This window comes from Callionymus lyra, chromosome 19 (genome assembly GCF_982586985.1).
Source record: "Callionymus lyra chromosome 19, fCalLyr1.hap1.1, whole genome shotgun sequence".
Classification (NCBI taxonomy): Eukaryota; Metazoa; Chordata; class Actinopteri; order Syngnathiformes; family Callionymidae; genus Callionymus; species Callionymus lyra.
The window spans coordinates 19,105,517-19,130,696 of NC_141836.1; the positions used below are offsets into that span (position 1 = coordinate 19,105,517).

The window sequence follows — 25,180 nt, forward strand, 5'->3', positions numbered from 1 at the left end:
GAAGAAGAAAAAACATAACATTAATAAGTTGGACGTAAAATTTGATCTTGCTCCCTGGCTTGAAAAGGCTTTTAAACTCAAATTGGAATTAGCATGGCTGACTTTAGAGTCCTGATTTTTGGGCACTATAGGCGACATGCATCACAAAGTGGGTGGTTTTAAGGAAAAAAGACATTGGCATGTGCAAGAGACAATGCAAAAGCAATCAATTGTTTTGACAATGTATTGTTTATCAATAAAGTTGAAAAAAAGGAATTATAAATAAATGCTTTATGGGACAAATAATAGACTCCAAGTAGTGACTTATAAAATAAATGATTAATAACATATTAAGCTTAATTATCAATCATATTTTTTTTTAATTTTCATTATTTGAAAAGTGGTGCAACTTTATAGCCATTACTTTAGCTCAATACAAAGATCTACAAGATATACAACTCCTGACATCTGAATATTTACTGGAACATGCAATTGTATGGAAAAAAAAATCACTCCATTTCACTGACACTCGCATATAAGAAAACTGTTAACTTTAAAGGCTTAACTTTTTTAATATTATCTATTAAAAAAACATGGTTAAAGTCAGCACATGTGGTGGATGTAAAGAGATAAATGGAAGGTGGCGATAACTTGCAGTAAGATTGACTTTACAATGTAAAAAACGATACGTATCTTTTTGATTCTTGATCTTTACAGGTAGTAGATTTCGATATTCAAGTTTTATTTTACAACATAAATTGAAAAAAAATGATGTCTCACGAACTGATTGTATTAACTGACACCATTCATAGATGAGATGATAAATTAATGCGACTCACCTCGGGATACGACCATTCGGGTGAATAGTCAGTGACAATGAAGAGCCGTCCAGTGGCCTGGAGCATCCCCAGAGCCCCGTGAGCGACGGCTGCAGAGACCACCTCGGCGACATTCATGTAGGACAAGGATCCCGCCTCCCCGGTGTTTCCTCCTCCTGCACCCAGAGCCTGGGGGCTACAGCACGACTGCAGGCACAGGTCTGAAGGGTTGTAGCCGGTCCCTCTGCTGCTAACATCTTCCTGACCCGGCTGGGCTCCTCCTCCTCCGGTACTCTCAGAGTTGTGGGATGTGACCAGCTGGTGGGCATAAAGACCACCTCCTCCGGACATGTTGGACCCGCTTCCATCCACAGAAATAAAATCGTTGATAAGATCGGAGAACTGATTTCCAAAAGAGATGTCGAAGTGATCCAAGCTGATCTCCATTCCCGAACCACCCCCTCCTCCGTTACTGGCCCCTGCACCCAGACCCTGATGGGCTCCGACGGTGTTGTAAAGTCCCTGGACGATGTTGGTTCCTTGGAGAAGCTGCTGCTGTGTGCGGCTGCTGCCTTCGCTGCTGTTGCTCCCATTATGAATCCCGACCCCTTCTCCTCCATCAGAACTTTGCTGGAGATAGTGATCCGTACCCTCTCCGCCTCCGGACCCGCAGCTCTGAATGTGGTCCCCGTTTTTAAGGAGACCGTCTGAGCCTTCCGTGGTATGAGCCGGGTTCCCTGACTGCTCCAGACCCACTACTTCCTCGTGATCCGCGCCCAGTCCGGGGAAGGTTCCCTGGTATTGCAGAAGCTGCAGAGATCCGGGCGGAGCGTCAACCGATGACGCTCCATTGCAGTTGATCCTGTGCTGGTTCTGGTGGTGGTGGTGGTGTAGGTGACCGTTGCCGCCCGGCGACTCCGTCTTCACCACCTGCAGGCCCATGTAAGCTCCAGAGTCGTGCGAGTTGTGCTCCATCAAATGGGCTTTCTGACCCAGGTTGTTCCTGCCTTGCGGATTGGACTGAGAGGAATCTTGGAGGAAGAAGCTGGGAGAGCGGTTTTGGTGCTGCTGCATGTGTGGACTGGACATGGCCTGGCCATAGTTGACAGATCCTGCACCTGATGTGTACTCCTGTTTGGCATCGATGGCGCTGAAGTCCATCTGCTCCAGAGTGGTGCTGGGGCTGAGACCTCCACCGGAAGGAAGTGTCAGACCCAGGTTGCCCTGACCTGAATTTGCAGCGGATTGCATCGTCACACCGTTGCCACAGTTGACCACCGACCCCACCTGGTACCCGCTCTCCTTGGCCAGCTGCTGCTCGAACGATGTGTCCTCAGTCTTGATGTTCTTCACCAAGTTGAAGTTGTAGCCGTTGTCCGGCAGGGATGGGGAGCGCTGGAGGTTCCCGTTGGTGCTGCCGATGGAGGAGCAGGAGGAGGCGGTGCTGCCTTCCGTCTTCATCGCACTGCCTCCATAGGTCTGCCCCTGTTTGGGGTTGTTCAGGAAGCAGTCGGGGTCAAAGTTCATGTTGGTCTCTGGGATCTTGAGGCCCCCCGCGTCCAGGCTGCTGGACAGCACCAGCTCCTCGGAGACCCCGGCTGAAGACAACATGGACAGGCTGTCTCCGCCGCCGGCAGATCCGGCCTCCCCTCCACCGGGGAACGCGAATTTGTGGCGATCGGGGGTGACCGACAGAACCAAACCCTGCGAGACGGCATCCGCCCCCATTAGGTGAGTGTTGGGGCCCCCGGTGGGTGACATGCTGTAGACTGGATCCCCGGTTACATCTGACATGAACACGCCCTGTGATAGGCCGGACATGACGGACGCCACGTGGCTCAGCCCGGTCACCACGGGGCTGTCGGCCATGTCCGGGTCGCTGTTGAGGCCACTGCTGATGGACACAGGGGAGTTCTGGGTGGTGTCAGGCACCTCCACCTGGTTGGTGGACGACACCTCTGTGCTGTTCTGGTGCAGTAAGATGGGCTTATGAACTTTGCCGTTGCGCTTTTCCCGTGTCGTCCCGCCTCCTCCAGAACTCTTCCCTCCACCATGGCCGCTGTGCTCTGTCTTCCCCTCAGACACGTCGTTGTTCTGGACCTCTGAGTGAGCACTGCTGTAAGCCCCCGTACGAGGGTCCACCTTTGGAGAAATGATGCGATGTTTGGCGCTGTTGCATTTGTGGTGCACGCTGCTTCCTGCACCTAAAGAAAAAAAAAGAGAAACAGAGGAGACATTCTATTATTGAGGAAGTGAATAGTAATCGTTCAGCAGATTAATTGAAGAATGAAAATGAAGTCCACCACTTTTTTTCCATTTTTTTTAAGAACATGAAACATTACTCTATGCCCAGAAATAAAAATTACATATTCCATAAAAATCATTAACAAAAACACAACTTTTCATAAAAAATTATGTCATTGAAACTACAATATGTTTTACAACATACTACAAAAACACCTGATAATAAATGAAAGATGAATAGAAGAAAAAGGGTAAAGGGAAATGAATAAAAAGCCAAATCTTAAATTATAATAAATATTGAAATTATAAAATATATATAAAAAATAAACAAATAAATAAAAGTTACAGTATACACCTTTGTTTTTTTTACCTGCAACATAATAAAATAGCTCTTGAATTGTGCTAGACACTACAACAGAGCCCTCATTTCTATTATTACATTTAAGACATTTTTGTGTCAGGAAAACATGAAAAGTTTTTAAATAAATTATTCTCAAATTAAATGGATCTTGACACCAGCACCATGGTAACGAAAATATCAAATTGTGTTAGTGATTAGAGTGAAAAACTGCTGTCTAAGCATCATCTTTCAAACACATTAAAAGCTTTAAAACAAACAAAAAACACACAATGAAACCCTCCTGTTTTTCGTCCGACGTCCTTCCGAGTAGGCTCCTTATTTAAGTGTTTGATGTAATTGGCCCCTGTGTTACCAGAATGGTAAACCTCTCCCTTTCCACAGCGAGTTTTCCCAATGCATTTAAACATGCCATTGTGGAGCCTATACTTAAAAATCCAGTTTTATACCCGACTAACCTCAGTAATTTCACACCTATTTCTAAGCTCCCTTTCTTGTCCAAGATCTTGGAGAAGGTGGTGTCTGAGCAGCTGTCTTTGTTCCTGGATCAGAGCGACATCCATGAGAAGTTTCGAAGTGAGACTGTCTGGGTCTTTGCTACAGTGGTTTTCGTCATACCTTTCCGGGCCCAGTTTCAGTGTATCTGCCAATCAAATGAAGTCTGAATCGGCGGATCTGTTGTGTGGGTACTTTTTTTTTTGCTGTACTTGATTCCCCTGGGTATAACTCATTCAGAGATATCCTGATGTTTCTTATCAGATTTTTGCTGATGACATCCAGCTCTACTGCTCTTCTTATCCAACTGAGCCCCAGAGGCTGAACAGCTTAGTCAATTGTTTGCTAGAAATCAAACAATAGCTGAGTGAAAACACTTTGCAGCTAAATGTGGACAAAACTGAAACTCTGGTTATTGCTCCTAATGATAAGGTTCCAGGGTTGAGTCAGTACTTGTCAAACTGAGCCTGAGAAACCTTGGTGTTGTATTTGACAAAGACATGTATCTTCTTCGACACTGCAGAAAACTGACCAGAAAGTGTTTCCTTTAACTGAGAAAAATCTCTGAATTTAGGAAAATGTTCTCACGGCATAATCTGGAGTTTATAATCCATGTGTGGGTGTCTTCTCGTTTGGACAATTGTAACAATTTATTTTCATGTCTAAACAAAAAGGATCTGTCTCGCCTGCAGTTGATACAGAGCTCTGCAACGAGAATTCTGACCAGCTCTAGTAGAAGAACTCACATTTTTCCGATCCTTAAAAGTTTGAAACATATGCATTCATATGCATTAAGATTCTGGTCTTTGCTACTCCAGAGCGTCTGTTGAGGTTGACCTAGGCATTCTGTGGCAGGTCACCGCAGGGCGGGTTGGTTGAAGAAGGGTTAATGAGAAATTACGACGGAGCTCTAGAGTTGGGATGCCAGACAGTATGGGGAGTAACTTCAACAGGGGTTTTATCGTAAGGCATTACTTATTAGCCTCATGGCGGTGTTCTGCTGTGACTTCATGCAAGGACGGCATTCTCAGCCGTGGAGTATGCAAGGGCAAGGGTAGAAGTGCGCAGAGTGGGGAAGTTTGCACCCCACCCAGTGCCAGCCAGTCTCTTCAGGCAGCAGTTGTGGCAACTACTTGTTAGATGTGTATCTTGAAGGTCAGGCTGCGGTCAAGTGTGACACCAAAGTATCTGGGTGTCATGCCTGATGTTAGTGACATCAAGTGCAATGTTCAGTGTGGTATTGGCACATTGATTGGCAAGATGGAACACTGAGCATATTTTTTTTGGCAGGCTTAGTTTGAGGTGCCATTAATGGAAGTAACTGGTCAATAGTGAGAGGTCTTTCTCAAGGGCCTACTCAACCACGGTAGTAGCTTTGTCACCAAATCTCATGGCTGAGTCCTCAGCATAAGTATATTGCGAGCGATCTCCAGCAGGCATGTCTGTGGTGTAGATGTTAAAAAGTACTGGGGAAAGGAAACAGCCTTAGGGGAGTCCGTTCCTCAGTCTTCTTTTTCTTACTGCGTTGGTTTTTTGGGGTCTCCAGTACAAAGGTACAGTCCTAAATAAGTAGCATGATAAGCTTCACAAGCTTGACATAAGGCAGAAGTCTACAAGAGTTTAAGGTAGAGACCCCTGTTTCATATGCTTCAGAGAGGTCGATGAAGAGCGATCTAAATCTTTTTTCCCATAGATTGAGCTTTATGGAAGCCAAGAGTGGGGAAGGCTTTCTTCTATGATGGTATTTATTCTTGATAGACTGACCCTCTTAAGCAGTTTGTTAAATTGTGACAGGAGGGATATTGGGCGATTGTTCTTTGGTTCATCTTATTTGGCTTAAGTATGAAGAAGAAGCTTAACCTGTCGTCATTTGGATGGTTTCCAGGCAAAAAAGAAAATGGACCCAGGTCAGTGACTCGTGGCTCGTGTTCTTCAGGAACTCAGTGTGGAGGTTGTCATTTACAGGAGCCTTATCTTCCTTGTGGGATTTAAGATCTTCAACAATTTGTTCTGATGAAATGGGCTGGGAAAGGGGCTGCACTGAGAAACTGTACTAGTGGGTTTCCTGGTATCTGCCACTACTTCTCTGGTGAAGGCTTTTGCCATAGGTGAGTGGTCTTTCCATCTGTTGTTATCAGCAAAAACATAGGCTATTGCATTTGCTACTATGGGGCATGGTTTAACTGGGCAACCTAGCAGATTGTATTCGAGGCCTTATGACTAGAATGTGTGAATATGATTTTGTTAACTTCCTGGTGGCATTCATGTAGTCCTTGTACAGTTTCTCACATGCTTTAGGATGGTACATCTGGGTCCCTGCGACCCCGTTGAGAAGGATGCAGAAGGTGTTAAAAACTCCATTCACATTGGATGATGTTTCAGTTAGCCTTCCTGAAATGTAACCTTCTTCTGTTTAGGCTAGAGATTCATAAGCTTGATGTCACTGGAGGTGATGATGGGTACGTGACCAGATCTAGAGAACCTTTGTAGGACCATTCTGTTGCAGCATCTGATGATGTTAATGAAGACAGATAGGGGCTGCCAGAATAAAAGGTTCTGGGGTCCTTGTTGTTAAAAACCAGATGAAGGTTGTTGGCGTCTGCTCAGTCACTAGCAACAGAGCATTTTTGTGTGTGTTTGAGTACCCCCATTTGATGTTTCTACAGTTAAAATCACTGCAGACAAATGCGTTCACAGGGGTGGTGGTTTATACAGTAGATGTTGCAGAAGTAGTCAATAGCAGAATTGGCTGGAGATTGCTGAAGGGATCTTGTGTTTATTCCCTGTTTGGCTGTTTTGTTGTGACCTATGAAGCTGTTGAGGTGGAAACCATTGATTGTGTTCAGTGACGCAGTGGGTCCCAGTCTCGACCCTATCCTTAGCTACCCTTGTGTGACAAAAAACTTCATTAAAAAAAAATCCAATTCACTTTGTTGCAGTAATATATGACCATATTACCAAAGTTTTTTGTATTGTCTTACATCACTGTGTTACAGCAAAAAGAGATACTTGACTCTAACTTGCCCAACACAGGTGTATCAATAAAGAGGTGTGGAGAAGTCAGTTGTTTGTAGAAATGTTTTTTGAAAGTCTTGGATCCGTATGTCTGCAATACAATTAAACCACTTTGGAACTCTTTTTCTTTATCAGACTATAGTTGAGAAAGCTTCACAGCAACGTTTTAGGCAGCAGAGCTTGACAGTTTTTTTTAGACAGCTCTATTTCATTCAGGATGCTTGGAGTATTTTAAAAATAGTCTTCAGTTAAATTGCTTAAACTATGCCGTTCTGCCAAAACTATGACTTTCATTTCGTCAGATATCAACACTTCATTAAGAGCATTGATATCCAAACTGAAAATGACTCCATCCCAGGTCCTGGGCTCTTACCCAGGGTGCCTGTGCAGAGGCAGTTGTGAGTCCGGGGAGGAGGCTTAGTCTGGTGGCTGTCCAGTATCTGCTGCACTAGCTGCTCCACTGAGAAGCCAGAGCTGCTGTTCCCGTTGCTGCAAGTCCACTTGATGCCATGAACTGCCGGGAGAGAGGAGGAGACAGAGATGTCAGCCAGCTCAACAGACCACCAGCCACGCCGGCATCCCCCCGTCCCATCCACGCTCCTCTATCTTCCTGTCCGTCCCCTCTTTCCGAGCCATACATCACCTGATGCTACACTGCTTATGTTGGAGGACAACAAACACACCTTGCTGGCTCTCCAGGTGATTGATCACACACTGGGCTGTGTAGTTCCACAAAGACAGACACTGGTTCTCTTTAGTCAAATATACATGTTTGATTTCACGTCTGGTGCAAGTGTGTCCTTTTCTTTTTGATGAAAGCTGATGAAACTGACAGAAACACCAAGCTGACCTAGATAAACTTTTCTTAAAGGGACATACTATACAGCGGGGGTGCTAACACTTTTTCCATCATCAAAACTTTTTTAAATAAATATATCGAGAATAATTTTATGTCCAATGCATGCTGATGGCATTTGCAAAACCACATAAGCCAATATTACGCAACTCAATGAACTATGTACATGTTTGTCATTACCGGACTTTACTCTGATGACTTGCACTGAATTAATCATTTGTGTCCATGCAATCCCAACATTTCATGAATTTAACCGCGTCATCTTCTAAACACCGAATCAGCTGTTGGTATTGGCAGCGAGAGATTTGTTGTATGATTACGATTCGTAACAAATGGACATAATCAATGTTCAACTCTTCTTCACCTACTATGTGATGTCACATAGTGGAAATGACAACCAAGGAAACTAATGGTTTTTTTAATTTAAAGATTAAAATGCCACAAATTATGTACATTAAATACATGTGGTTCTATAAAAAGAACAAGAAAGTATGTATATATATAGAGAGAGAAATAAAAATGGCCATTGTGATAACCAAAAACCAAAAAACCAAAAACCAACGTACAACGTGTTTGAGCTTAGTTTCAGCTTAGCGGAAGTCTGTGCTTTCTTGGGTCATTGTTATTACAAGTGTATAACTTGTTTATAATGTCAGTATTCTCTTTCATTTCATTTTATTTTGCATTCTAATCAAAGTGAGACTGTACGGACTTTCTGCAGAAATAAGAAACCACTTAAAACTTTTTAATCAAACTCAAAGGAGACTAATACTTTTTTAATGATTTGCAATGTTTTTCGATTCAATTCTTGAAATGTTTTTACTACTTTTTCAAAGAAGATACAAAAAGAATAGCAAAGTTTAGACGTTTACGTTTCAGATTGTGACCAGCAGATGTCAATAGAGCAGCTGCATCATCAGGTTCAGCTGTCAGATCAGTGATCATCATTTTAAAGTCAGATTTATTCTGTTCTTCCATCTGGGACCATCATTACAGAACGCCTCGAGTTTGATTGATTGACAAACCAGCATTATAACATTATATGAGCAACTAAAACGCTTTACCGGAGGGAAGTTGTCCTCCAGTTTTCAAACTACAGATCCATAGATTAAAATAAATAAATGATATTATGGAATAAAGCATACTTATAAAACATAGACTCCATAATGTGGTGATTTCTCTGTCTCTGTCCTTGTGTTTTGTTTCTCCTCTCAACCCTAATTTCTTATGCAAGAACAGCCAAAGGCAGATTCTAGTTCCAGCTACAGTCCTGAAGGTCCCTCACCCCGTGACACCATCATGTCTGCATGTCTGCTAGTCCAGCTCACGGTGCCTCTCTAAAGCTAGTATGACTGAGTCTCAGCAAGGATGTGTGTGTAAGAAAACCCGCTTGCATCATTCTGCAAGAGGGGACAAAACAAATTAAAATCTTCTGAGAGAAAAAAATGACATACATAATTAATTATTATTATTATTATTTTACTTAGTGTATTTTATACATTATAATCATTACTAGAACATTTCAGAGTAGCTTACAAAGTTATAGTCTCACATGCTGAAATGATTTAAAATGTAAATTAAATTAAATTAAATGTAATCAGTGTTTAGTGATAGCCACATATTTTTTATTTATACGGCAAACATCACAGACTGATTGAGTCTAGTGACTTAAAATATGGACTTGAAATACTGAATTGTGTTTTTTAAAGACTGATGACAGACTTCAAAAAAAGAAAAGTTATTTGTTAGTATAAATAATGTGCAGACTAATGCTCAAGTGTGACACACACAATATTCAACTGTGAAATAAAAGCATGCCGTCCTGCCTCTGTTGATGAGCAAAGACCCGGTCTGTCTCCTCTTCTTTGACCGTGTTGCTGGAGCCTGCAGACAAGCCTTCTGTCTGTCTGGGTATTTGTTAAAGCTGCTCATGCACTATCTGTCAGCAAGCTCGGGGCAAAGCTGCCCCGAGTGTTGCCTGTTTATAGCATTAGACCAAAAATAGTGAATCAAACTGGCTTGCCTGTCTATAGAGCTGTAGCGTGACTGAGTAATGATGTCAGTCTCACAGAACTTTCTTCACTCTCTTTCCCGCATAAGGTCAAGGAGGAACCAGAAGTCAAACTCAGATGGATTAAACCCTTGGTATGATGCTGGCTTTCATTTGATATAGTTTTAGTTTCATTAACAAAGTAAATGCTCTGTTAATGTCATAAAGTTTTCATTTTGAACACATTTGGGAAGATTATTGGTCAATTTAATGTTAAAAAAAAGAAGAATGATTGTTAACTTTAGTTTTTAGGGGGTAAGAATAACTTTTGTTTAACTTAAGCTGCAAATTTGAAAGGAAAATTTTGTTTTGCATGTTGAAAATAAAATAAAAATGTCAAGATGAGATCAACTTAATGATTAAAATGATCATATATTGTTAATCTAAGAAGGAATATCGTTGAATTAAATGTTATAATTAAAATACTTTTATTTGACTAAATTTAATTGGATACATCAATTAAACATCCTTTATTACTCTCAGTAGCACCAACATTTTACAGGTCAACAAGAAAACGATTGCTATGTATATGATATTTATAAAACAAGCAATTATTATTCAAACTAAAAAGTCTTGTTGAGAGCAATTATTTTTCAGAACCAGAAGTTATTTAAAAGGCAACTCTGGCTTGAATCGGGCAGGAATAAAAAAAGTTTTTTGTTTTGACTTAAAATATGATTTTGAAAAGCAAAAGTTTTCTTGCATGTTGGAAAGAAATACATAATTCAAGATGATATCGACTTTATTATAAAAATGATTGTATATTAAATAACAGTAATTATATTTGAATGATTCAATTTATGACAATACAATAATATGCCAGCTCTTTACAATAAACTCATTTAATTGTTTTTATTTGGTTTTATTTAAATTAATTATTCTATTTTATAATGTATCCACACCACACAACAATCTTGTGCTGTTTACAATACTGAAAATCAACGAATATATTCCTCCTGCAAAAAAAATGAACAATTTTTATTTGTAAAAATCTACTTAAGATGAGATGTTCGGTATTATAGTTGATAAACGAGCTTAGGCAATTTGCCACGCACGCTCCTCTTGTGGCCTGTAGGTGTCACTGTTGCTCCATCGTTGCCTGCAGGTTCCCGGTGTGGTTCCTCCACAGGACGGGGTTCGAGTAGGGAGACAGATATTAAACAAGGGAGGATTTCTGCTCCTTATGGAGCCGCTCATGCAGCCTGGCAGCTAAGAGGCATCTAACATCCCCCTCCTGTCCCAACAACTCACAAAGTTAATGATTTTAGACGTCACTGCAAATGTTTTCACATCAAGTCACGAATGTCATTAACACAGTTGTTGCTCATCGGCTACCCCAAGGTAATACTTAACATCCCAGCAGAGTTGGAAATAAAGTAGAGATCTGCAGTACAAAGGTAAATACTTGTCGGTATGCATCTGTTTTCATGACCGCATCACAGATGATTCTAGTGGAACCTGCCTCTGCAACGGCGTCTGGCGCTCAAAAAGCTCATCGATGCCCAACAAAGTCCCCGTTTGACTGTTGCCATCATCAGACAAATAAGGATTTTTCCACATCATCGCTCAAGTCTCTGGTCTAGGTCTGGAGCCTCGTAAACAGACATTGAAGAGAGCATCAGGGAGGCTGCTCACAACAAGGATCAGACCAATGAGCGAGGAATTTTTTGGTGAGTCAGACATTCCTGCTCCCACACACCAACGTGGATCAATACTATTGCTCGCCGTTCCTTTTTCCATTTTGACTTCTGCCCCGGAATGAGAGGAAATCCTCAGATGAGTGGTCGTCGATGACTCCAGGATGGAACCGTTTTCTCCAGCTTCTTTTTTTTTCTTCCTTACAATTTATAAATATATTTAGGGGGTTTACACGGCACATGTTGCAGCTTTTTTTACTGGCAGCGAAACCCGGAGTTGGAAGCCCGGATTGAGGGGACGCCCAGAGACCTCGACTTATCCACATGTTAACCCTCTAGCTCAGCTCTAGTTTGATGATAAAATTAGATAAGCAATGCCTGGTAACATGATTTCTTTTTGTTGCCAGTGTCACAAAAGAGCTCGCTATTTTTTGTCCTTTCTTGTGAAGTGTAGGTTGGCTCTAAAATCCAAGTAGATTATGTTGTTATGGTTACCTATAAATATGTTGTGTTAGAGATAAGATAAGGGGCAGATATTATGAATGTTAACGAGTAACAGTAAATAAAAAATGTTGTGAAGGAGGAAAAATACAGATATAATAAATATAATTTCATAATTCAGTAGAAAAAGCCATTACATTGTAGGTAAATATGTCGTGTAACCATAATAAAAGCCTTTGCTAACCAAAGAAAGTCTGCTACTGCATTTGCGACACAATAAGATCAATAAAATAACCAGGTAAAAAAAAAAAAAAAAATTTCAAGAGCGGGAATCGTGGGTCAGTGGAGTTTGACACCCCTGCTGTAAAGTGTCTGGAGATAACTATGTTATGAATTTAGACAAGACTCAACAGATGTTGAGGTTAAACCTCCACCTTCCATCGCACATGTGTGATCCGTGAGCAAGTGTGCATCAAGCCTGGGTAAATATATTCTCCCTAGAAATTGAAATTTCCGCACGGAAGGACTTGATAAAAAGGCTTTATTGAATACTCACACATTGGCTTGAGCTGCCCGATCAGCTCCTCCTTGGTCCATTTGGCCCATTCTTTCTTGTCCGTATTGATGGAGCAGAGGATCGGCCCACATGGTTTCCCACAGTCTTCGATGGCCGGAACATTCAAATAGTGGACGAGCACGATATCAGGGTTCTGACGGGAGGACAAAGACAGAAGGATGGATTTATTAACATGCATCATAACACAAATCCCATCATGCTATCCCTGGTTAAAAATACAGAATGATGGATACAAATATAATGAAGAAATAAAAAAGTATTGTAGTGTATTTGAAAATTGTGTAAGAAAAAGTCTTGATATCACGGATTAAGGGACACTTGCTAATGCAGTCTTCACACTATCGTGCCGGACAGGTGGATTGATGACGATCCGACAGCACTCTCCATTAACTATCATGTTATGGATGACAACAGAATCACCGGTGAGATGATGCTCTCAATGGAACAAGAGGAAGTAAATACAAATTGTACAACGCACTAGCTAAAATAACCAGTATAAGAAATAAATTCAATAAAAATATGGGAGAAATAAGAGAATGCAATTTCTGATTAGAGTTAAATTTAAATATGGTGTTGATTTCCTTAAAAATGGAAAAAATGTCAATCGTAATTGAAGTCTTTGTCCCTTTGTCCACTGTTTCCCTTGATCTGATGGCGTTTACCTTCCTCCTGACACCTTTTTTGAGTCGTCGTTTTCAATGCATTTCTTCCATTCACATACACACATTGACACACATTCACACATAGAGACACTTACGCCCACAGACGCAGACACATAGATATTCCGCGAGAGAGCACTGGTTATGGAAGGAAGTCAAGCGCTGCGTGTGGGAAGTTTGTCGCGGCGAGATCAAGATCCGAGTCACAATCATACATTAATCGCATTGAGGGAGCAGAACAAATCATGGAGTGAAAATCTGCAATCATCTCATTCATTACGGGACTATCTGTTATTGCAGCGTGTCCTTGCGAGAGTGTGTGTTCGACTGTGTACACGTGTGATCATCAGTCATGTAACACACTTATGGCATTTTGTCAAGTCCTCCCACATGGTGGGTTGATGACCTCAATTAGCTCTGCCTGTATTTACCGAGTCAAAACTCAACAAATTGCTCTCCGCAAATTGTTCCTGGGTTACCTTGGCAAATTTCCTGAAATGGCTGTTTATGAGTAATGGCAGCTCCGAATCAACGGCAGCCGTAAATAACATCTATTTGCCTCAATGATCACCAAAAAAGCTTTGATTACGGCGCTTGTAAGGAATGTTCCTGTCCTTATCACACCTGATTCATGACAAACACCCGCTTGATATAGTTTAACAACACGGCGCCGGGACAAACACGTGCAACGCTACCACGACCTCGGAATAAGGAACCCTGATGGTGAAAAAATGCTGCGATAACATGCGACTTCATCAGGACTAAGTGGTGAATGAATCAAAGTGCTGCTACTGTTGGTGCGTGTTCGCCCAGAGCCACAAAATAATGACAAAAAAAACAACTATAGCGTCCAACTGTTAAGTCACGGCGCACAACAGATGACCTCCAGCGCTTAGCTAGCTACTGTCCGCCGTCATTGGTGTGGACACCGCAAGATGACCGCTGTCCTGTTTCGGATGCAGATGGCACTAGGTGGTGTGTCACGGCCCCAGATGGCACCGGCAGCTGCGCCGATAGCTACCTTCCTTTTTGGATGGATATTAGCGATGTCGAGCACGTCCATCAATTACCTCAACACGTGTAACCTGAGATATGGATCGACGTTGTTGCGCGGCACAGAGGAGATCAAACATCGTTATAAGACGTGTAGTTGTTCAATTGGTCGGATTTGTTTCTCTTAGTAAGTCATGGATTTAAAAAACTAAAAATGTTACAGAGATACAGTCACAGATTTCATGTACATGGTTTTACACTTAAATTTCACAAGGATACCAAGATGATTGATTATAAAGTGGTTATAAATTGAAAAGCTACAATTTATTTGGACATCAGTATACAGTATTTTCCGGGCCATCAGATGGACTAAAATATTTACATTAGCAAATGCTCTGCCCACTGAAAACACTTAATTTTTCTGGATATTAAATCTTGTTTACCATAACCACACCCACTCTGTTGCGATTGCTAAAACATCCAGGATTTTTCATCAACCCTGGAAGTCTCCACCTCCAAGGGACTCGTTGTATAAACAAAGCTGGGCATGATTACTGCTTGCTCGAGGTCGTTATTACGTTAGAGAGGGCTCTGCTCTCGTAACCACTGAGATTTGTTTTTTTATTTTTCAATTAACACACGTTCACCAGGGACAGAGACATAAACAATAGAATCAGAGGGTTAAAGAGTATTCTGTTCATCCGGTGGTGAATCTGAAATAAATCCTCAGATTAATTTAAACACTAACTAACAAATTATGTATGTGCTGCAATGGTTTTATTAGGTCCAATATTTATTATTAACACTAGCAGTTTCAACTTCCTATACACCATGTGCAGCTCTAGAACGCTCCCAAGAGCATGCGATAGCTTTGCTGAGATCTGACTCTTGTTAGATTTAAGACAGGGGAAAACCTTATAATGGAATACATTCAAAACATCCTAATGACAAGGGAGCTACTGTATCTTGGAGAGTAAGACTTTTGAAACACGTGTCAAGAAAGTTCAACAACGTGCCATATAATCGGTGCGTGTTATGTATTCACTCTGGTTTTGCTTAGTGATTTTATATATGCTGTCTGGTTTAACATCATTTTCATGGATCGACAAACAGATAAAAGCAAAGAACACAAGATGGAATGACCTGCATAAAGCAAACTTTAAGTGTATACAAATAATAACACCATAACACTGAATCAGCAGGAGAACTGCAACAAGATGCTAATATGACTTTGGAGAAAATCATCATCATTTTAAGACGGTAATAATCAAAACAAGAGGAATTATATACAGTTATTTATTTGATCCTACTGTGCCGCCCGGTATCAAATGCCTTTGCAGATCGACACATTTTTTTAAAATGTCAAGCTTACATTTCTCACCCAAAAACAGAAGAATGACATGCTTAAGAAAAGTATTTTTTGAATGATTTTGGCCCCAAAAAACAAAACAAAAAACATTCCCGGAAAAACATGTCTTCTAAATGAGTGGTCCACAACCACAGGGCAAGGTACGTAATGTAATAAAGTATTATTGTATGACAAGAAAAAAGGCATATTAGCTTGTGACTCTTGTCATGTCAGGATGCTATTACCGTCAAGTTTACTAAAAAAGTATTAATATTATTATTATTATTACATAAAGTAATAGAACAACTATTTAAAAGACGATCTTGTTGTGAAGAAATCAAGTTGTCCCATTTAATTTTTTATTTTTAATCTGTAGGTAGATCTGTGAAAATAATGCCAACACAAAAAGGTTGAGGACCCACAATCTTAATCACGATATAGACCTTCATCTGCTATTGACAATATCCAGTGCAGAAAACATCACAATACCGCACGTTTCAACCCAAGCTTTTTCATTTTGAAAAAAGGCTGACGAAGGAAAACAACAAACTTCACTCTTTTTTCCCCCCTAATCTCGTTTTCTTCTTTACTCTACACCACCTTTAGCAGCTCTCGCCCGAATCAGACAACCTCCACTTTGAGAAGAAAACAATGAATACAAATGTCAACTGTCATATAATTCTATCCGGATGATAATTTCATTTAATTTCCAGATGGCCTGCTTTTCTTTCTTTCTTTCTGTGTAATATCCATGTAGGCTTCTGTGAGAGTGTGTGTGGTGCTAACCTTTTCTTTCTTTTACAGGAGAGTCTTCCAGAGAAAATGAGATCTTATTAACTTATTGATTAATGGTGTAATGTAGTCGGTAGTTTCCACTGAGGAGCAGTTTTCCTGTCTTACATATTCCGAGAAAATAAAGACTGGGAGCTGCATTTGCAGGAGGTGAACTGTTTATATGAAACACTGAGCTTATAAATATACACATGTCAGCATGTTCGCTGGATTTGTTCGCCTCTCATTAGGGTCCATGAACATGGGCTTGTTGTAGATAATGCTCCATAGTCGACATGTTAACTGCACCTCTCTGGAAAACAAACGGGAGGATGAGCGGATCTTAGGGAGTCAGATAGGGGGGCGGGACGCCTGTGGAGTAGGTGGTGGTGTTGGTCCTTCTCCTGGCAAGTCCACTACTACTACACACAGACACAAAAACAAAAGGGTCTCCTAAAGCACACACACACACGTTCACCTGTGTGAAATACAAGACATCGCCATCGCAACCAAGAATAAAGGTGCTGTTGTAGCCAGGCAACAGGCTTGTGACGCGCCCACGCACACGGAGGCAGCCAATACTTCTGCCATCTCCCGAAGACTGCCTACCTTGTCCGGCGGTCGTACAACCTGTTCGACTTCAAGAGACACACGGGAGGGAGCGCTCTGTTAACGCAGCCCAGAACACTGACTTGGATGTCAGCCCCAGATGACCACGGTGACCTTCACCGTAACGCAGGGATGGCTACCGTTCTCCTTTTTTTTTAGAGGGAGCCGGTTGGTGGTCAAGTAATACACTCTCATTAAGACTTCTTCAAATCTGCCAATCTTGTCACACACCTCCATGTAGCTACTCTAGCAGTCTATCGCCGCTTATTAGAGGACTGGAGGGTGGGGGGGTGAGCAAGGGTGAGGGGCAGCAGCGGAGATGTTTAACTTAATGGGACACAAAGAAGGAAAGAGACACGGTTTTCAGTCACCTCTGTGGAACATTGTAGTTATTAAAAGTAAAAAGTATATTTCTAATGATCCACAGATACTTAAAGAAAGCTCAGATCTTAGACAAGCTTAAACTAAGATGAACTACATTTATTTTATCTCTATATTTCAGCGTATTTAAGCATTGAACACATGGTTAATGTTCTTATTGCTGCTGCTTTTTCATCTTTAGAATCATCTTGTTTCTAAAGTTGAAAATGGTTTGATTGCAGTTAAAAATTGATTGATTATAGTTGAAAATGGTTTGATTATAATTGAGAATGGTTTGATTTCAGTGGAAATAGTTTGATAATATTTGAAAATTGTTTGATTATAGTTAAAAATGGTTTGACTATAGTGGAAACATGTCTGATTATATTTGAAAATTGTTTGTCTATAGTTGAAAAATGTTTGATTAAAATTGATAATTGTTTGATTTCAGTTGAAAATTATTGGATTTCAGTTAAACATGGTTTGATTACAGTCTATAATGGTTTGATTAAGTTAAAGTACAGTTTAAAATGTGTTGATAAAAAATGAAAAATGTTGTAAAAAGTACACGGTGACATATCTTCAAATTATGTGTGGAATCAGAAGGTTTTTCTGAAGAACACCAAAATCGAAATCAAAATAGTTTTCAGTCAGAAAGATAAACAGATACACCAAAACAACCCACAAAAAAATCCTTGAGCAAGGAAATCATTCGCAAATGGTGAACGGGTTTACCTTGAAATAAGCCTTATTTCAGGCAGTACTGCACCTTCCACATGTGACTATTGAGTATTGATGGTTTGCACTTGAGGTGTTAAAGGGATATAGATATACACACATATTAAAACACAGCAAGATATCTTTAAATTCGAATACAACTCCAGACAAAGAGTTTGATTAAATGAGAGACAAGAAGCTGAGAATCCTCTGCTTAAACAAACCAAACCCAAGGGATTTGAACCTACAACGCGGAAAGTCAAGTGGAGAAACCAGGGGAAAGCCCTATTTCTTATTTCCACTCCTTAAAAGTATTCAGAAAAAGAGAAAAGGAAAGGAATGAGACAATCTTTCATGAGGGAAGTGAAGTAGAAAGCTACAGGGATTTTCTTTTGTTTCAATGGAAAGTTCCATGAAAGCAGAAGCAGTCAATTGTTCTGTCACAAACATTCAGCATCAAGGCTCCGCACAGACTGGAGGTGCGCGAGCTGCTATGTTTGTGTTTGTGGATGTATTTGGACCGTAATATATTTGTGCCTGCCGACATCCAATCATAAGCAGCGTGTGAATGAGAGTCTAGAGGCAGATTCTGGTGTGTCAGTTGGCATACTTACATCAGTATGCATGGAGAATCAGTGCAATGAGCTGTGTGTGTGTGTGTGCGCGAGACTTTGTGTGTTTGCGCCATAAAACGAGGAATCTGAATAATCGCTCTCCACTGCTGATCTACAAGGAACAAAAGATAGCGTTTGCTTCATGTTTGCGTGGCTTGGCTGAAGCGAGCGTTTGGACTGATTAGGGCCGCGCTCCCTCCACTGTAGAGCAGCGTTCACAGTGGCGGTGGCGCCGTGATGGATGGTACGGGTGCCAGTCATTAGACAGCCTCCCGGCCTCTGGCACCGGGGGTTGCACGCTTAAACACTGCCCTTGCTCGCCTCTCCCCAAACAGCAGTGCTCGTTTCAAGGTCAAGAGCCTCGCGAGCACCAAGAAGTTAAGGCACGAAAACTTCCTGCTTTTGTTAGAAAGCTCCAGGATAGCACAGGTTTCTTGGATCGGCTCGTGAACAGAAATGTAGCAAATACGATATTTGTCCATGGGATTTGCACTATACCGTATTTTCCAGACTATAAGTCGCTCCGGAGTACAAGTCGCACCAGCCATAAAATGCATAATAAAGAAGTAAAAAACATATATAAGTCGCACTGGAGTATAAGTCGCATTTTTGGGGGAAATTTATTTGATAAAATCCAACACCAAGAACAGACATGTCATCTTGAGGCAATTTAAAATAAAAATAAAATAGAGGCAACAATAGGCTGAATAATTCTACGGTATGCTTACGTTACATGACACAACTGAGAACGTGCCTGGTATGTTAACATAACATATTAAGAGTTATTCAGATAACTATAGCATAAATAACTTGCTAAGAAGTTTACCAAACCATCGGTGTAACTCCAAATAACTAAATTCCGATGAAATCTTCATCCTCTGTGTCACTTTTAAACAACGCTAACTCCAGAGGTAGAAGATGCGGCGCTTCCTCTTCTACGTCGAAATTATCAACACGGGCCTAGAGCGCCCTCTTGCGGTTTAGTGTGAAAATAACATGGGAAATGATATACCGGTAATAATGTGTTAATAATTTCACAGATAAGTCGTTATTACATATGTATTACTAATGTTATTAAGTACAATAGAAAAAAAGGGTTATCTTTTTGATGTTGTTATCTCAGGGTCTAAAGGCCTAAAAAAACAAATATTATATCTTGAATCAGAGGGCTCACAAGGGATACCTCAAACACATTTGTTTTCGAGCCTTCGGGTCACCTTGACCCTGGGATCACACAAACAAACCAACACACTGACAAAACAATATATGATGATATATATATATATATATATATATTATATATATATTATATATACTAGAATAAGTTTAATTATAGCAAAGTTTAATTATAGCAATTCTATTTTTTTTTTTTTACTTAATTCAATCACAAATTATTTCATTTTAAAAGTGTTTTTAAAAGTGTTTAAAGTACATTATTTATTTTAAGGTTCATAAAAACAACAACACGTATTTCTTTTTTTTTTTATAATTACAACTTTCCAAATTCCAAATTCTCCTCCAGCAACAGGCAGCGTTGGGTGCTTAAGTGACCGATGGGATGACGTTCATGTATGTGCACGTCTGTTATGCATGTCTCTTTAACCGCTAACTGCCCTGTTGAGGATTAGCATAAACCAGTATCACTCGCAACAACGCACTTAAGTGGGATTAACATTTTAAACGGGTCATTTTCACTCCTAAATGTGTCTTAATACTGAGTTTTGGGTTTAATTTGTAAGTTAATGAGTAAAACTTTTTTTTTCTTTCTCCAAAAAATGATGTTTTGCTGTAATATAACAGGTCCGATCTATCATGAGACAAAAGGACAACCAGGACGGGAGAAACAATTTACACCTATTGGGACCAAATATCTCCCAGACGGTGCTCGTCGACGTGAAACGATCTTTTCTGCTCGTCCGTTTCTCCTTCTCATTGTACCGACGTTTTGTTAAAAGCATCCAACACAGACAGGCTAATAAGAGTGTCTGCCACCGCTCACCCTCCACTGCTCTCAACAAGGCAGCATGAGTGCCAGGGTGAGACGATGCTGAGGGGGGGCGGTGGGGCGGGGGGGGGCACCAATCCAAGGGCAAGACGCAGTTCATAGAAGGTCTTTTTCCCTTTTTAAGGTGAATTACCTCAGCGTGTTCTGTTCTGTAAGAGTGACGACAGAGCGGAGAGGATTCAAACTCCACCTAGGTCGCCCTCCGCTACCTTGTGTGCACGAGCTGCGAGGCATGAGAAGAAGAAGTTTCGTACTTTTGAGGAACAGGAAGAGGCCGGCGTGTTTGAGCGTGTTTCAGAGGAAGCCAGGGGCTGAGGCCTGTGATGTTTAATTCAGGAGCACATAATCACTTCGATGGAGTTGAGAGCGGGGCTTTAAATAACTCAGCTTAGAGGGGCAGAATTGCTTCACTCTGGGTGGGGAATACTCTCTCTCTCTCTTGCTCTCTCTCTCTCTCTCTGTCTGTGTGTGTGTGTGTGCGTGCACACTAATGTGAGAGTCTACATGTCTGTGAATTTGAGGAGAAAAAAAGAAAAGGAGTGCTCTTCTATTTTGGTTAGGGGCTCCTCCCTGCTTTGAAACGTTCTATTTGTGCCGGGGCCTGGGACTGAAAGGTGGAGCGTGTTTGTTGCAGTGCCAGGCGTGTGCACACATTACAATAAAAGTGCAAAAGGGGCCAGTGTTCGGCGCCCGGGAATATGAGGGCGAGGGCAGGGGCGGTAAGTCAGACGTTAAGCTGTGCAGTCAGGCATCGAAGCCCCTGTAACTGCCACAACCCCAACTCACAGATTCTTTTTTAAAGGCATTCTTTCATCACCATTAGTCGCAGGGGTCCCGGGTTAAAGGCCGGCCAGGGGGACGGGTTACCAGGAGCCCATAATGGCCACGGCCATTGGAATATTCCGCGGGGCGTCCACGTGACACAGTCCTGGGCTCAAAAGGCAGTTAGTGAGCACTCAGTGACAAAATTGTCTTCTTCTTTTCTTTTTTGCTTCCACTTCCTGATAACCTTTTTCTGCTCTTTCCACATGCTCGCTCGCTCGCTCGTTTTCATCCGCTCCTCCGAGGGGATTCATTTGTAGCAGGAGTCCACCTCTTTACAAAAAAACTCCCTCCTTTTTCCACTTCAGTCCTGCGTCTGATTTGTTTGTCTGCATCATCTTTTCTTCCCTTCCCTGCGCCAGTCAACAAGGCATGCTCTTTATATGCCCCTGCGCGAGCCAGGCCAGCCAATCAGGACGTTCACAGGATGAGCCAGAGGGAGGCGAGGTGCTCTGATGCATTGACAAACATGGACACTGTGTGTCCAGCAGTACAGCCGGACCATTATCTGCTCCCGCACTGATGAGCAAACATCAACGGACACTAAAATATTGGACCTAAACGCACATAAACCAATATTAGGCAGTAAATTATATTCGGTCTCCGTTTATCCTGTTTTTTTTATTTTTTATTTGTCCATTTTATGGTTATTGGTTTCCACTTAAATGTAGAGCTTTCATATCATATTTCTAAATTAAATGTATAAAATATGAAAGCTTACATTATTAATTAATTAATTCATTATTTATAGTTTTTTTTTAAGAATCCTTGAATTAAAATAAATTCAATACAATCCCATTAAGATTCTTTTAGAATGTCCTTTTACTTTATTTATTTGTCCCTTCCTTCTTTAGGATTGACGGCCCCGTATATAATGTGGCCCCAAAATAATAGAATTGCTCATCAATTAAAAAAAAGGCTCCGTCAAATGATTCATTCATTCATTCTCTACACTTATTGTTGAGGGTTGTCCTTTTCGTGAGTATTCCGTTTGGTAGTAAATTGAAGGAGTTTTTCCGAAAAAAATATGCCAATTACCAAAAAAAAAAGATCTTATTTAGCTTTGTTGTAAAATGTCATGGGGTAACGACATCTATTTATTCTTCTGGATTTGTTCCTTATTTTTAATTACTCCTTGGCGGCCCTTGACAACAGACACAATGTGGCCCCAGAGAAAATGTAACATTCACCAACCAGTGCCCACATTAAAATAATAATAATAAGATTGTGCACAGCCGTGACTATAGTGTTAAAATGTATTTTTTAAAATTATTGCTGAGTCATTACAATATACATTAATTCTCCTGATATCAACAAATAAATAAGCATAAAAATATATGTTTACATGTAATTTTTTTCATTTTTGTTAAGTCAATAAATAACAACTTCCTGCAGATTTCTTTTTATAGTAAAAAAACACACACACTTATATTATATTTACATTTAGATATATTTTCAATTAATTCATATGAACCCATATTAAACAAAAATAAATGTTCTACGTAAATGTTTATTGTAGCCACGACAGTTGTCCTTAAGTAAAGGTTGTCAGTCAATTAATGTAAAAAACCAGGCAAGTGAGCGTGTGTCAAACTGCTTATTAAATGAAAGTGGACAACAATACGTTCCTGGAATACATTCTCGGGGTGAGAGAGAGAAATGTCTTCCATTACCGGTCTATCATCGCCACAGCAACCAAGGGTCCATTGCCAGAGCAGAAAACACTAATAAAGCATCTTTACAGGACAATATTCACACTTGCATTTACACCGTTTTAGAAGTGGAGAAGACACGGCAGAGAAATAAACAATCGTGCATTAGGAAGAAAAGGCGTTGAGGGTTTCCTAGCAACAAGTGATGCCTACTAACGTCATGAAATCATTGAAAATATCACCCTCTGCATTGTTGAGACAAAAACAATGTTATGTAACAGAGCATTCAGATTTTTTAAAAACAAAACAAAGCCAACTGGAGGAAACAAAATAATAGAAGCGTTTGACGGACACAGCGGCACTTCCACAACCTCTCTATGGGGGCAGTGTTGATCGCCAGTTGATCCAAGAGCAGGTCCACAGACAGTTGAGGTCATGAGAAAGGGCTGTCGATTCACACAGCAGAAGGAAAAGAGTCCAGGGGATAAATCAGCGTCTTACACGCGGCTACAAACAAGAAGAAGCAATGTGTCCGCTGTAGAAGATGACAGCTTACATTACTAGCTTTAAATGCAACTGTTACCAATCGTACGATTAGATTCATGTGGAAGCTGCTCCAGAAGCATTGCAATGACATAAAGATGATTTTACAAATTAGTAAAAGCCTTCATGTAATGCATTTGTCTGATCAATATAACAATCTCAATCATATATTTGAAGTGTTTTCTAACGACACAATGTTTTTTTTTGTGTCTTCTTTTTGAGGTGAGAAAATGTGTGAGTAAACATTTGAAAACCCACTTCCAACCCAAGTCCGTCCTCTATTCAGCCCTTACAAAAGAAAAGAAATGGACAAACCAATGCTGCAATCAAGCATTTTTCAACTGTAAGTACACGGTTTTCAACTGTAATACAACAAATTAAACAGTATCCAAGCATTTTTCAACTGTATTCAAATATTTTTCAACTGTAATCCAACATTTTTCAACTATAATCGAACAATTTAAACACTATCCAAGCATTTTTCAACTGTAATCAAACATTTTTTAACTAATCCACCAATTTAAACCGTATCCAAGCATTTTTCAACTGTAATTAAATATTTTTCAACTATAATCCAACAATTTAAACTGTATCCAAGCATTTTCTTTAACTGTAATTTAACTTGATACCTTTTTAATCTCATGGAACAGAATATTTACTTCTACTTGAATTCATGTTTTTTCGTTTATTTATTTGTATTAATGTAATATAATGTTGTCTTTATGGTCATTTATGTATGTCATATTAACATTATTTACATAAATATATATACAAGCATTATGAAAAAAGAAGGAAAAACAAAACAAACAATATTTCATCAAATATAAAACATGACAAATTAACCATAAAAAGGGTTAAGGGTTGAATTAAACATAAAAATAGTGTTTCAAGTAGAGAAACAAGTCAACGCCCAGTGTGAACGTGGCAGCTTGTAATAAACTGTGTGATTTACTCAAAGGCACTAATGGCATGTTTGTTTATGCACATGTTTATCTTTCTGCCCAAATTGTGTAATATAGAGAGACGCACACTATCTCTACCCAGCAGCTGCCACAAAGAATCTCCCCCAAAAAACAAGTGTGGGGGCCATGACAGAGACGGAGCGAGCGCAGCCTTCTGCCGCTGTAATAGGAAATTAATTGAGACCATCAATATAGTATTAATCATTAAAGCACAGGTGCTGAGGCGGCACTTTAAAAGTTTGACCTGCTGCTTGGTTAAAAAAAAAAAAAATGTTGCCCAGAAGAGACAAAACATAAATTCAGTCAATACCCTTCATTTAAATGCAGAGACAGCAGGTGAATGTTTATTTAAATCAGCGGAAACTTCCTTCAAAAAATGGTCGGCCCACGTCAAAGGAATGAGACTTACAGTGACTGGTCCTGTGTGTCAGAGTTGATCAGCCGCCGAGACACGTCTCAGCAGCTACAATGAGCCGTTAAGAACATCACATTGTTAAATAGTTGAAGGGTCTGTGGAGGAGGATACTTCTTTGGATGAATAAAACATCACACACCAGAAGCACAGACACATGCTTTATATATGTGGGTGCAGACACGCCGAGGAGGGAGGGAGGGGCTGGGCTGAGAGGGGGGGACCCCCTGCCGAGACTGCGAC

The 25,180-nt window shown here is 40.5% G+C and overlaps 1 protein-coding gene across 7 annotated transcripts in view; it reads right to left on the reverse strand.

Moving 5' to 3' along the window:
• camta1a (calmodulin binding transcription activator 1a) overlaps positions 1-25,180 on the reverse strand; it is a 316,283-nt gene that overhangs the window by 28,513 nt on the left and 262,590 nt on the right. For 6 of the 7 annotated variants that reach the window (XM_087782474.1, XM_087782473.1, XM_087782472.1 and 3 more), the window contains 3 exons: positions 12,450-12,603; positions 7,283-7,423; positions 819-3,001 (listed from right to left, as the gene is read on the reverse strand). In XM_087782474.1, coding sequence (XP_087638600.1) covers positions 819-3,001; positions 7,283-7,423; positions 12,450-12,603 — 2,478 coding nt within the window. The remainder of the gene's footprint in view (positions 1-818; positions 3,002-7,282; positions 7,424-12,449; positions 12,604-25,180) is intronic. The other variant, XM_087782475.1, reaches the window with a different exon arrangement.